Genomic DNA, 11,842 nt, shown 5'->3' with positions numbered 1-11,842 from the left:
CGGGGAAAACACGACATCGGCATGAGCTGGGACCAGCGGCGTGCGTGCACATTCGCGGTGGACTGGATAGCAAATGTTCAGCGACTTGCTTGTCTTTGTGTATGCAAGAGTGCGAGTGCGTGAGTGCGTTTAAGAGTGCATTTGGGTGTGTGTGTGTGTGGCTGTGATTGTGAACGTGCGTAATTGGGTGTGTGCGTTCATTCGCACGTGAATTAGTGCATCGGGTGTGTGTGCGTATATATTCAAGCGTGTGTGTGTGTGTGTGTGCGCACATGTGGGCCTGCATTAAATTCAGGTGTGTGCACGTTAATGAGCGTACGCGAGTGAGCGAGGGATTCCTCACCGGCGAACACCCGTCTCACGGTGAGTTCCCGGTCCCCGTGGATAGATCCGCGGCCACCCTCGAGGCTGAAGCCTAGGCCCGCGCCTGTCTTCACGAGCTCCATGGTCACCGTCTCCCCTGGGAACCGGATTCCGATGAGACGCAAAAAAACAACACAAATCGGAGCAATCGGTGATGCGATCGAATCGAGCACGTGCCAGACAGCGTAGTGATTAGGGGAGCACTGAATAAAGAATAAAAAGGAAAAACAGCAAAAACTAACAGCTCTTATCTCTCACACATCGGCTGTTGCGACGAAATATTATGATTCACGTGTCGTGCACCCTCCTCCACCTGAGTGTGTACGACGCACATTGGCATTTTACTTGCGCAATCTGACCCAACTATCGATTATGAATCAGCTCTTGTCTTGTAGCTGCAGACCGAGTCTGCGTGTCACGGGCTGCGTGGCTATTTTCAGGCTTTGCTTAGTGAAAAAAAAGTCAAATCACGGTCAAGATATTTGTTTTTTTTCCCAGGGTTGTGAGCAGAGCAGGCGGCTCAAAACTCGTGTTGCAATCCGCCGGCTGTCTCCGGTTTGTGGTTTTTCTGATGGCCTCCGTCTCGCCCCTGTCAGTTTGAAATTGCATCAGCGCACGCTGCAAGATCCTGTCGTGACTCGTGCCAGCTAAATCCTACGAGTCCATTGTGAAACTTTGTTTTCATTCCCGTCGCGTACACGCTCTGTTCGCATGAATGAGTCTCGCTTGTACTGAGATTTGGGGAAAACCTTTACGAGTAAAAAAAGAAAATCCGCAATCAAGCTATCTGCCAAGCACCCGAGTGACATCACCGCACTGACGTTTTTAAACATCTGGCAGCAGCTTCACAGTGATGTCAGCGCAGTGCCATTAACGATGCTCTTGGCCATTGCTTTCAAGTCTTTTGTTTCTCATGAATGCAACTGGACGCCCGCGTGGGACAGCACGGGACACAGCGACAATGTGTGTTCCTACACGATAAGAGCCAAAAGCGTTTCGGTTTGAAAACGAGTCGCGTTGCCGGCACGCACCATCGCCACCATCCTGGCCCTTTTCCTTGCCATCGTCTCCGGCATCGCCGGCGTTGGCCTCGCCAGCCACGGACACCACCGGCGCCACCACCGTCAGCGCCGCTGCCGCGCTACGAGCGCTGCCCGCAGCTCCGTCGCCCCGCGGGTCCGCGTGCCGTCCCACGGCCACCGCACCGCCGCCACCGCCGCTCTTCTGCACGACCACGACGGCCTGGCGCGGCACACGAGCCTGGCGCACGGCGTAGAGTGCCTCGTCGTGGCTGGCGCCCTTGAGGGAGCGGCCGTTGATGGAGAGGAGGCGGTCGCCCAGGTGGATCGTTCCCTCCTGGGCCGCCACGCCGCGCGAGAAGACGCGGTGAATCTGCGAGCGCGCGAGAGAGCGAAGGATGGCAATTCGATTTTTTTTGTTAAGTAGCAAAAATAACGAAATGGAATGAACGTGAATTTTTTAAATATTTTTTATTTGTAGGGTTTAAAAGAACTGCTTTGAAGTTCAAGTGCAGCTTCAAAGGCATCGATATTAAATGAGAGGCGCGCTATGAAGATGAGATGTGTGCTGTCAAGAAGGGACATTGCTCACAACGTTGCCTATTATGTAATATGAATTTTAAGGCAGTGTTATTGACGAATGTGTTGAGTTTTTTGTGTATATGGACACGCAAATAAAATGTATTTATTACTACAATAGCAGATGTGAATTCCTAAAAAAATATTGAAAAAGAGAAAAGGTATTTCCTTAAAAAAATAATACCCTAAATGTTACCCTATTATATTACTTAGGGTGTAGGAATTCCTTTGACAAAGCTGAATACAAGAACGGTGGCCAAATCACCCGTAATGCACCCGATCTTGGCAGATCCCAGAGGCCAAGTCGGGTTTAAAATTCTTGGATGGCCGACCAATAGAGGTTAGCGTATATTATCGCAATGTGCATCCACATCCGCGCCTCCTGCCATCGCCGACCCACAATGACCGTCATGGTGAAGTATGGTCAAATAACCACTGAGTGGTGACACCCTCGTCCAGGTTGACAAAAGGGGATTGTGCATGTGAACTAAATAACGAAGCCAATCGTTATGTTACCGTGACGACCGCGTTCTCCTGGTCGCGGCCTCCGGCGACGCTGAAGCCTAGGCCCACGCCCTCGTCCTTGTGCAGCACGACCACGCGCACGTCCTCCAGGCCCTGCACGCCGGCGCCGCGCCAATGGATGGGGGGGTCAAAAGGCCTTTGGCCTCGGAAGCGACACTCGAATGTTTGCACGTACGCATGTTGAACTTTGTCGCACCGTACGTAGCCAAACGTGCTAATCGGAGGTGCCGGGGAAGGATAACAAACTAAACGCAATAAACTGTTTTAAATAAATGACTTTTCAATCTAGATTTTAGATTTTAAAGTGCATGGCACCAGTGGCTTCCTACTATCGGAAGGAAGAGCATTCCAGACGGCCTTCTGAACCACAGCAGGATGGTCCAGCGGTGCCAGCGGAAATGAAGTGATGATGATTGTTAAGGAAATTAAATCAGGCAGGGTGCGTTGCTAGAAGGGATGCAGGCCTCGGGGGGATCGAGACGAATGGGGGAGCAGCAGCGGGGTGGGCACCGACCTCGTCCCCGAGCGAGCGCGACTCCTCCACGAGTCGCTCGATCTCGGCTGACGGAAGCAGCGACGCGACGGAAGCCACGGAGAGCGTGGAGCTGCTCGACAGCGAGCGCTCGCGCCCGCCCTCGTCCCGCAGCGCCGACGAGGCCGACTCGTTCAGCTCCGCCAGGCTTGGGGGCCGGGGTGGGGGGGGGCACCACACGTGCACACATCTGGCTCAGTTCTGCCGTCACACTCACGACGCTTCCGCACCGCTTTGGGCCCCGCTCGCCTAAAACTCGGTGCTCCCTGGAGGTGGCCGGGTGGTTCAGAGGTCAGAGCGCTGAGCTTGTAAGTCTGTAGTGTCCGCTTCCACGGTTCATTCTCTAACATGACGGGATGCACTGCTATGTTAAGAGTTCCGAATGAAATCTTTGTCTCAGGATGCGATGCCCATAGTGCAATCAGGACACAATTGGGGGGTAAATTATAATAATGTCATTTATAGCCTTAATAAGTCTGAATACTTATTTTCAGGAGGATTTGAAGCAAAATTTAAATAAGAATATTTTTAACAATAATTATTTTTCATAATAATTAATTTTATTTTGTTTAATTTTTATACCTACGTGACTTTACCGAAAGAACCAAAGAGTTTTCTGGAGAATCTTATATCAAGATCTTAGGCCAATTCCATGAATGAGCATTTGACTTGTAGCAGGAAACTGGAGCACCCGGGAAAAAAAAAATCAGGAGATATCCATCAAAGTTATACACAACTCACACTTTTGACCACCTCACCCCAAAGCAAGCTGCTTTGGGAGTTTCTCAAATCCCTAGGGGAACCAACAACCCTCACTCGCGTCCATGGCACGGGTCCACCGGCGTTGTGCGCCACCGCGCCACGGTGCCACCGTTCGCCTCACCTGATGGAGAAGCTGCGGTCCTGCTGGCAGTTGTCGCTGTCCGCTGCTGAAATGCTGTCCTCGTCGGACGCCGACTCGGGGGAGCTGCTGCTCGCGGGGGCTGTGGCGGCAGCGGTAGTTGTAGCTGTGGCGGCAGCGGTAGCTGTAGCTGTGGCGGCAGCGGTGTTTGGAGGAGGAGCTGGCAGAGCCTCGTCCCGCAAAACCTCTACCCGCCAATGAGCGGACCGGGCCGCTGGCGATCGCGGCACCGCTGGCGAGCTCGACGGAATTTCCAGGTCGTCGCTTTTCGACGAGGCGGAGTTCCCAGCGGGCGAGGCATCGTCGCTCAGCCGCTTCACGAGGTGGCCAGACGTCCTCGAGCGGGAGACGGAGGTTGAGCTTGCCCCGGGATAGTGCTCGGCTGCGGCGGCCTCAGGAGGACTCGTGTCGACGGACGGGCAACTCTCCGCGCTCGCCGTCTGACCCCTGTCGGTAAACGTGTGTCCATCCGCGGATGAGGTCCTCTCGTGGAAGATCCTCTTGGCCTGTGCCACGTCCTTGCTTTTGCTCGTCATCTGATAACAATGAACGTCCAACGATGTTGACTTAGAGAGCTGCAGGAGGTTTTCCCTCTTCCCGCCGTGAAACGCGACGTCCTTCCTCAGCAAAGCTGTTGGCTTGTCCTCGTCCGAGTGACCGACGGGGACGTACCCGACCACAGACCTCCTGTCCCCCGGTTTCAGCCCGGACAGGGGTGTGTCCTGGATGCCGAAGAGGCTTTCGAACGAGCAGATCTTCTGGCGGACAGACAAGCCGGTCGGCTTGGAATTCTCAATCGATTCCGCCACCCTCGATTTGTCTTTTTCTGTGTCAGCCCATTTCACTTTCCGTGGCTGACTATCGGACAGCGCGCTCCTCTCAACGTCACCGGCCATGGGGCTCGCAGTCCATTGCCCCTGCGTCGTTGTCCCAGTGCACGGGAGGATCACGATCTTCTCGTTGCCTTCAGAAATTGTTGCGTTGCTTCTGGAACTCGGCGGAGAGGCCCGCTCGCCCGTTCCCGTGGGAACGTCTTCCGCGTCGTCCAGCATCACCGGCGTCGCTTTCACCTTCAAGAACTTGGCGGGCGCGGCGCTGCCACTGCCGACACCACTCGCTCTCTTGCCCTCCGAAGAAGCTCCGCTAGGAAAGGATCGGCTCGCGACCAGCGGCGATTTGGGCTGGAAGCTCTGGGCTCTCCCCACCGCCGCCGATCTCTGCTTGGACTTCTCGTCGCCCACGCTGGCGGTGCTGAAGGCGCGGAAGGAATCCGCCGCTGGCTTTGTCGCCACCCACTCCTTCGAGTGCCTCCTCGACAAGATCTGCCCGGGCGTCATGGGCTTCACGGGCCTGCACACCACCGCCTCTGGCCGCTCCTCCGCCGTCGCAATGTTTGTCACTTCAATTGCCCTGTTCTTGTCCAGCGGTTGTTCAGGACCGGAGAGAGTCACAAACGACACCCTGGCCGCCGAGTGAGAGGTGCGTTTATCGGGCTCGGGGTCCGCTCTCGCGGTCGCGGGGCAGGCGGCGCTTCCTGGCGGCTCGTCGAGGGAGGAGTTTTGGCTATCGGCACGTTGCAGGAGTTGCGCAAGCGGGATCTTGGGTTTCGGGAGCGTTTTGGGAGGACGGTCGGACTTGGCCACGTTGGCAGGACTCTGACCATCGCAGAAGGTGTGATGAACCGCCGTGCAGGCCAGTCCCTGAAGTGCTGGCCTCTCCTGTGGAAGCTCTGGATGTTCCCGATTATTCATCCCTAAGGCTTCTGCCCTGGGGTCACTGTAGTCCAAGCTCGGCGCTGGAGGTGAGTGGGGTCTTATTTTAACGTCTCTGACCTCTCCTTGCACAAAAACGTCGTCCTCCATCTGCCTCGGATTTTCACTCCTCCCCTCGCCTCCGTCCACCGCTCCGCCAGTCACAGCTTGCAGTCCCGGCTCAACAAGCTCATCCACCTTGCAACGGTCTGCCCGTGGAAGGGACGAGACTTCATTGTCCATGTCGGGAGCCGAGCCCACGTCAGGCACGCGTCCACCAAGCACCTTGACGCGAGCGGCGTCTTCATCGGCCATAACATCTGCGGCCTCGCTCCGAGGATCCGAGGCTAAGGGCACTCGCTCGGCCACGACGAACGCCTCCGAACACGGATCGCCGCCGTGCATCCCGTCGCCTCCTCCTGCGGTCAGCGCCCCGCCGGGCGTCGCTCGATCGGCGGGATCCTCCTGCTCGGGGCAGGTGTCTTCGTCGCAGTCAGCTGGCGCCGCTCGCTTCGCGGGATCGTCCCTCTCCGAGAAACCGTCCGCGTGCCGGTCCCATGCCTCCCGCTCTGTCCCGCGCCGGTCTCCCTCGCGGTCGTAACTTTCTAGCGTGGGGAGGGAAGCGGGGCACGGTTCCGTCGCACTCCACTCTCTCGCTTCCTCGTCGCTGCCACCGCTCGTTCCTTCTATCGCTTCCGTGCCGACTTTGCCGACTCCGCCCGCCAGTGGCACCGCGCTTCCTTCTCCCGGGCCGTCACCGCCGCCGCCGCCGTCGCTGCCACCCCTGTCCTCGGACAAGATCTGGTCGAGGACGTCGTCGATGTATGACACGGGGATGTCGCTGTGGTCATCGTTGTTGTTGTCGTCGCTGTTGTCGTCGTCTCTGCCTTTGCCTTGAGGAGGCGGTACCTCCTCCTCCTCCTCCTCTTGCTTCTCTTGCTGCTCCCCCTCCCCCTCCTGCTGCTGCTTCTGTTGCGGTTCCGCGGGCGGCGCTCGCAGTGGGAGCTCCGCTTCCCCTGCCGCTTCCCGTTTTGTTTCGCTGACGAGGGGGTCGGGGTCGGGGTCGCAGCGCCGTTGCCGGCCCTCGCCGGCCAGACACGCCAGGCCCCCCTCCCCCATCGGGGGGTCTGCTGGCGTGGCGCCCGAGCTCATGGTGCCTTTCTCTGCTGCTGCTGCTGTTGCTGCCGAATTAAAAATAAAATTGGTTGATATGATTATTATTACTACTACTATAGCATTACGATGACTCACGCATGTTTAGTTTGTTGTCCTTCCCCCGCACCTCCGATTAGCACGGTTGCCTACGTATGGTGGCGAAAAAAGTTCAACATACAAAGTACCCACATACCAAGAACTCGAACGGATTTTCATTTTACTGATAAATGTGGCTTTTTGTGGGTAAACCCGAGTACTTGTTAGTTACAGCAGAAACAAGTAGGAATATTGTCATGTTGTTAAAATTGTAATGGTTATGCTCACTGTACATATATGTACACACTCAGTGATGTGAAGACATTATCGTCTGAATATTTAATTTTAGCAGCAACTAATGTAATATAATCGTTGAATTGGCCTGACGTTGTTCGGTCTTTCTGCGCCGATATTCCATTCTGTGCTTTTGTTTGGACCTTGGGTCTTAAAGGGCTCCTACTTCTGTACTTAAACTGACCGTCTTTGTTTTCCCGGTGCTCGTGCTTATTTACCCACCACGGCACCGCTGTTGCGCATTTGGTTTGAGTTGACCAAGCGTTGGTGTGTGACCAATAATGCTTAAACCCAAATCTCCCTGCGCAGTGCACTAACCACTTCCCATACCTTCCCACACACACACACATTTGCCATTATTAATCAACTTGCTTATCCGGGACAGCCTCATTGAGTGGCTCAAGGCTCAACACCCTCCCAACTGACTCCCGCCCGGTTGGCTGCGTACGGTGTGAAAGAAATTCAAGACGAAGACAAAGATCCCCCATACAGCCTCAACAGACCTTTGGGGCAAGCGCTGTTAGCGAGCACCTATGAAGGCCGGCACGGCACACGAGGGGGTGGGTGGCCAGAAAAAAGCCACGACCGCCTTTGTCTCTCTAGTGGCGATGTAGAAGACGTTCAACATACATACATACAAGTCGCAAGGATCAGAAGGTGGGGCAGACGCGCGTGTCAGTCAGCGTGACTTCTTCACCCAAAACAAAAGCTCGTTTATGAGTCTTGTGGCTCTTTTTCAGGAGGGTCCTGCCAAGTGTTTCACAGGAGGGCAGCGATGTTGCTGCTGTGCATATTCCCAATTGAGTGATTTAAGAGGTTCTAGATTTGAAGCTTTCGTGACTGCAAGGATTCATACTCTTAGTTTTTTCGGTAAAGTCACGTAGGTAAATAACGTAGGTAAAAATTTGAAATTAAAATTAATCAAAAAAATGTTTTTCTATTATTTTTTTTTTATTAATTTTAATTTCAAATTTTTACCTACGTGACTTTACCTAAAAAACTAAGAGTATGATTTAAGAGGTACTTTAGCAGCGTCGGCATGTTGGCCAATACCAGGAGGGCTGTAACTTCTCGGACAAGCGAAGCAAACCTCACCGCTGCGCCTACTGCTGCTGCCGTTGCTTTTGCTATTGCGGCTCCTGCTACTTCTTCTTCTACTGCAGCTGTCGCTTCTACTGCTGTTGCTGCTGCTTCTGCTTTATACTCTGGCTGCTTCTGCTGCTGCTACACCCCCGAGGCCCAGGTGCAGCAGGCAGCAGCAGCAGCAGTGTGAGGAGGGGGTCAACGCGAGACCCTGACGCAGGAAGACGATCAATCACACAATTACGCACCCCGGCCGCTGTCAACACAGGCGCTGGATATCCGGAGCCCCCCACCCACCCACCTCCCCATCTACCCACCCACCACCCCCACCAATCCCTGGCAAATCCACATCCTTCCTGACCGTGGGGTTTAGTTACAGCTCGGGCTGAGCTGGCGGGGGTCGGTGGTTAATGTTCATTATCGGAGCGTGGCGCTGACAAGGGGCGGCTGAGTCGCGTGAAATGAGAGACACGGAGCCGATCCGGGGTTCGTAATACTAATAATAATGATGATGATATTCATCATAAACATAACGTGGATTTGTATCGCGACCTAACACTCCAAGCGGCTCTAGATATTGTACAGGAACAACCGTTTACGTCAAACGACGCGGAAGGAACTTTCCACGGCCACCTTGCACAGCACATTGCAGGAAAAGATAAAAACATTCATTTCGGTAAAAAAAATAGTTCGATCGAATGTGATAACCGAATCACACCATCTGACTGGTAGTATAATTTCTCGCCAAATATGTTCCCGATAGGTTGTAATAGGTGACACGGTGAGGAGTGGCAGCCACAGGCCAGAGGGAGAGTGCATACTGGATGTGGTGTGCCGGGTAGGAAAGGTGGAGGAGGAGGAGCTGGTGGGGGAAAAGATGACAATTTAGGAGGATGATGAGGACGAGGTGAAGGGGTTTTATTTTGCGGTTGGATATCAGAAAGATAAACGTGTTTCGTTAAACCCGCCACCGCCTGACAACAGCCAGTTGGCAAGGTTTCGTCACGCCAACGAATCGTGCTCATAATTAGTTGCTAGTTCAGCACAACGGGGTGTTGGAGAGTAAACCCACAACATTTACAATTCGGGTGCCGACAACCAACTGCATCGGGCGACAGTCAGGTTTGTGAAGTACTCTTGATCTAACCCCAACCCCCCCCCCCCAAAAAAAAACCTTTATCTTAGATAATATTGGTGGTGAAAGCCTACGTGTTTAAACTGTGACTATGGAAACGATGATGCGAATGACAAGGATGATGAGAACGAGCTGTGCACGTATGTACTCTCAACCTCTTTCGCACCGTACGTAGCTAACCGTGCTCATCTGAGATGCATACCGTGTCAACCCATACGGTTGACCCCGTAGTCTTGTACAGGGAAATTGAGTTCAGGTCAATACAGGAGTTTCAATATGGAGAAGATGAAAAATGTCTATTTGTTTGTGTTTCTCCCTTGTGATGAGACTTTTCAGGATGGACGTTGAGCTCCATAAGGGCACGGGGTGACCGATACGGTTTGAATTGGTCTGTAATAAGGTGTGGCACTGCTGATAAGGGGATAACAGGCGTGGAGATGCGGGGGAAGGACAACAAGGCGGGACTATGGCGAAGTTGATGAGGATGATGAGGAGGAGGAGGATCAAGACGAGGATGGGAGTGAGGAGGAGGAGGACGAGGAGGATGAGGGGGATGAGGAGGGCGAGGAGGAGGAGGGTGAGGGGGATGAAGAGGCGAGGTGGACGAGCAGGAGGGCGAGGAGGAGGCGGACCCACCTGGGAGTGAGCGCGTGGCGTCTCGCCGCAGCACCATGCGCAAGGACAGCGGCAGGTTGCAGAAGAGGCGGCAGGCCTCGTCGGGCTCCAGCAGCGACAGGGTCACGCCGTTCACGCACAGCACCTCGTCGCCGCAGCAAAGGCGGGCGCCCACCTCCTACGGACACGCGCAGGCCTCAATAGCTCGTCTCGTCCCCCCCCCCGTGGTCGTCGCTTAAGGCCGAGTCGACCTAGACGAGGCCCAGGGTAGTGTGAACGCACACGTTACGCGCACGCACATAGTAATAATAATAATAGTTCAATTTGTAACACGCGCAAATTTTCAGACGTAGTGGCCGCAACTCAGAGGCGCGGAGCCAAGCTCAGAGTCGCTCGAAAGCACGTGGTTTGTAGAGGTGAGTTAGTAAGTCTCTCTTGAAGGAGGCGATTGAGGTGATGCTGCGAATGTGTAGAGGGATATCGTTCCAGACTGTTGGGGCTGCCACCGAGAAGCGGCGCATAGACATGACCATCCTGGATCTTGGTATCAAGAGGCAGAGTTACTCTCGCGTAGGCGTGCGGGACGGGTCTTCGTTGAGGGATGAGGTGCCCTTCGAGAGGAACCTGACACAAGTTTGGATGTCACTGGCCACTGACGCTAGCCGGGGCCCGGAGTCGAACACAGGTCGCTGGGGTCGTCGAGCAGGAATCGAACCACCGCATGGCCGCACGCATTTCAGTGAACCTGCAGCTTTTTTCTGGATGTGTTATTACAAAGATCCCCCCTTCCCGTACAGCCTCAACAGACTGTTCGGGGTAAGTTCCGTTAAGCGGGCACCTACGAAGGCAGGCACAGCACACGACCACATTTGCCTACCACCCAGCGCCGATGTTAACGCACAGCACCAGGTACTTATTTAAGGCGTAGTCGACCTAGGTGAGGGCCAAGACCCGTTCGAAACTTCACAACTTTTGGCCGTGAGCGGGAATCGAACTCGGGTCGCTGGGTTCGAGCGCAGTGCACTAACCACGACACTGTAGGTCAACTGCTACGGACTACACTGGGATGATTGAAGATGATGGTGGTGGTGGTCACGATCATGAGGATATCCATGACGACACGGAGTCGACACACGGGAGTCGTACAACTTGGACCGCTGCTGCGCCACCAAATGATCTTTAACACCTGGCCAGAGAGTCTGTATACGCTCACGCAGTACGCACAATTTTTACGTAACATTTCCTCCCCCCCCCCCCGCCAAAAAATATAGATGATCACCGGTTTGCTCCTTGCTCGCTTACCCACATGCAGAGTTTTAAAACATCTTAACCCCTCAGTATCACACGGCAACGCAACACCGCGTCCGTGTCAACATGAAGCTTTGCCTGCAACTCGCAGTCCCGCATCTGATGAGGACGGACGTAAGAGACGTCAGGACGGGCGGGCAGACAGACACACGGATGTACGGACAGACAGACGCACGGATGTACGGACGGATACACGGGCGGATGGATGCACGGATGTACGGACAGACGAACGGACACACAGAGGGACCTTGAGAAAGTGAACCGGGCTGACCCCCACACTGCCGCCGCTGCCTCCTCCTCGGCCCTCCCTACCTCGGCTCCCTCGACAGCGCAAGGCGACGGTCCGTCAGAACCCGCGAGCCCTCACCGCGTCGTCGCACACCCGCACCTTTAAACAAGCGAGCTCCACTTCACCGTGCCGACGTTGGGGCGGGCAGAAGGCAGCGGCGGGCGACGTTTTACGTGCGAGCGCCTCGGCGAATGCATTAAAACGCAGCGTCCCGGGGGGGGGGGGGGGCAAAGCCTCGGAGGAGGGCACCTTGGGCA

The 11,842-nt window shown here is 54.8% G+C and overlaps 1 protein-coding gene across 2 annotated transcripts in view; it reads right to left on the bottom strand.

Annotated features, from left to right (window-relative positions):
* Positions 1 to 11,842, bottom strand: part of LOC144717164 (uncharacterized) — a 30,169-nt gene that overhangs the window by 3,164 nt on the left and 15,163 nt on the right. Inside the window, exons 14-19 of one of the 2 annotated variants that reach the window (XM_078592495.1) lie at positions 10,010 to 10,166; positions 3,902 to 6,851; positions 3,001 to 3,166; positions 2,478 to 2,579; positions 1,395 to 1,755; positions 344 to 460 (exon numbers count right to left, since the gene is read on the bottom strand). In XM_078592495.1, coding sequence (XP_078448621.1) covers positions 344 to 460; positions 1,395 to 1,755; positions 2,478 to 2,579; positions 3,001 to 3,166; positions 3,902 to 6,851; positions 10,010 to 10,166 — 3,853 coding nt within the window. The remainder of the gene's footprint in view (positions 1 to 343; positions 461 to 1,394; positions 1,756 to 2,477; positions 2,580 to 3,000; positions 3,167 to 3,901; positions 6,852 to 10,009; positions 10,167 to 11,842) is intronic. The other variant, XM_078592496.1, reaches the window with a different exon arrangement.

The sequence above is a fragment of the Lampetra planeri genome, chromosome 3 (genome assembly GCF_965212315.1).
Source record: "Lampetra planeri chromosome 3, kcLamPlan1.2.h2, whole genome shotgun sequence".
Taxonomy (NCBI): Eukaryota; Metazoa; Chordata; class Hyperoartia; order Petromyzontiformes; family Petromyzontidae; genus Lampetra; species Lampetra planeri.
Note: the sequence above shows the minus strand (reverse complement) of the source record. Positions and strands in the feature narration are given on the sequence as shown.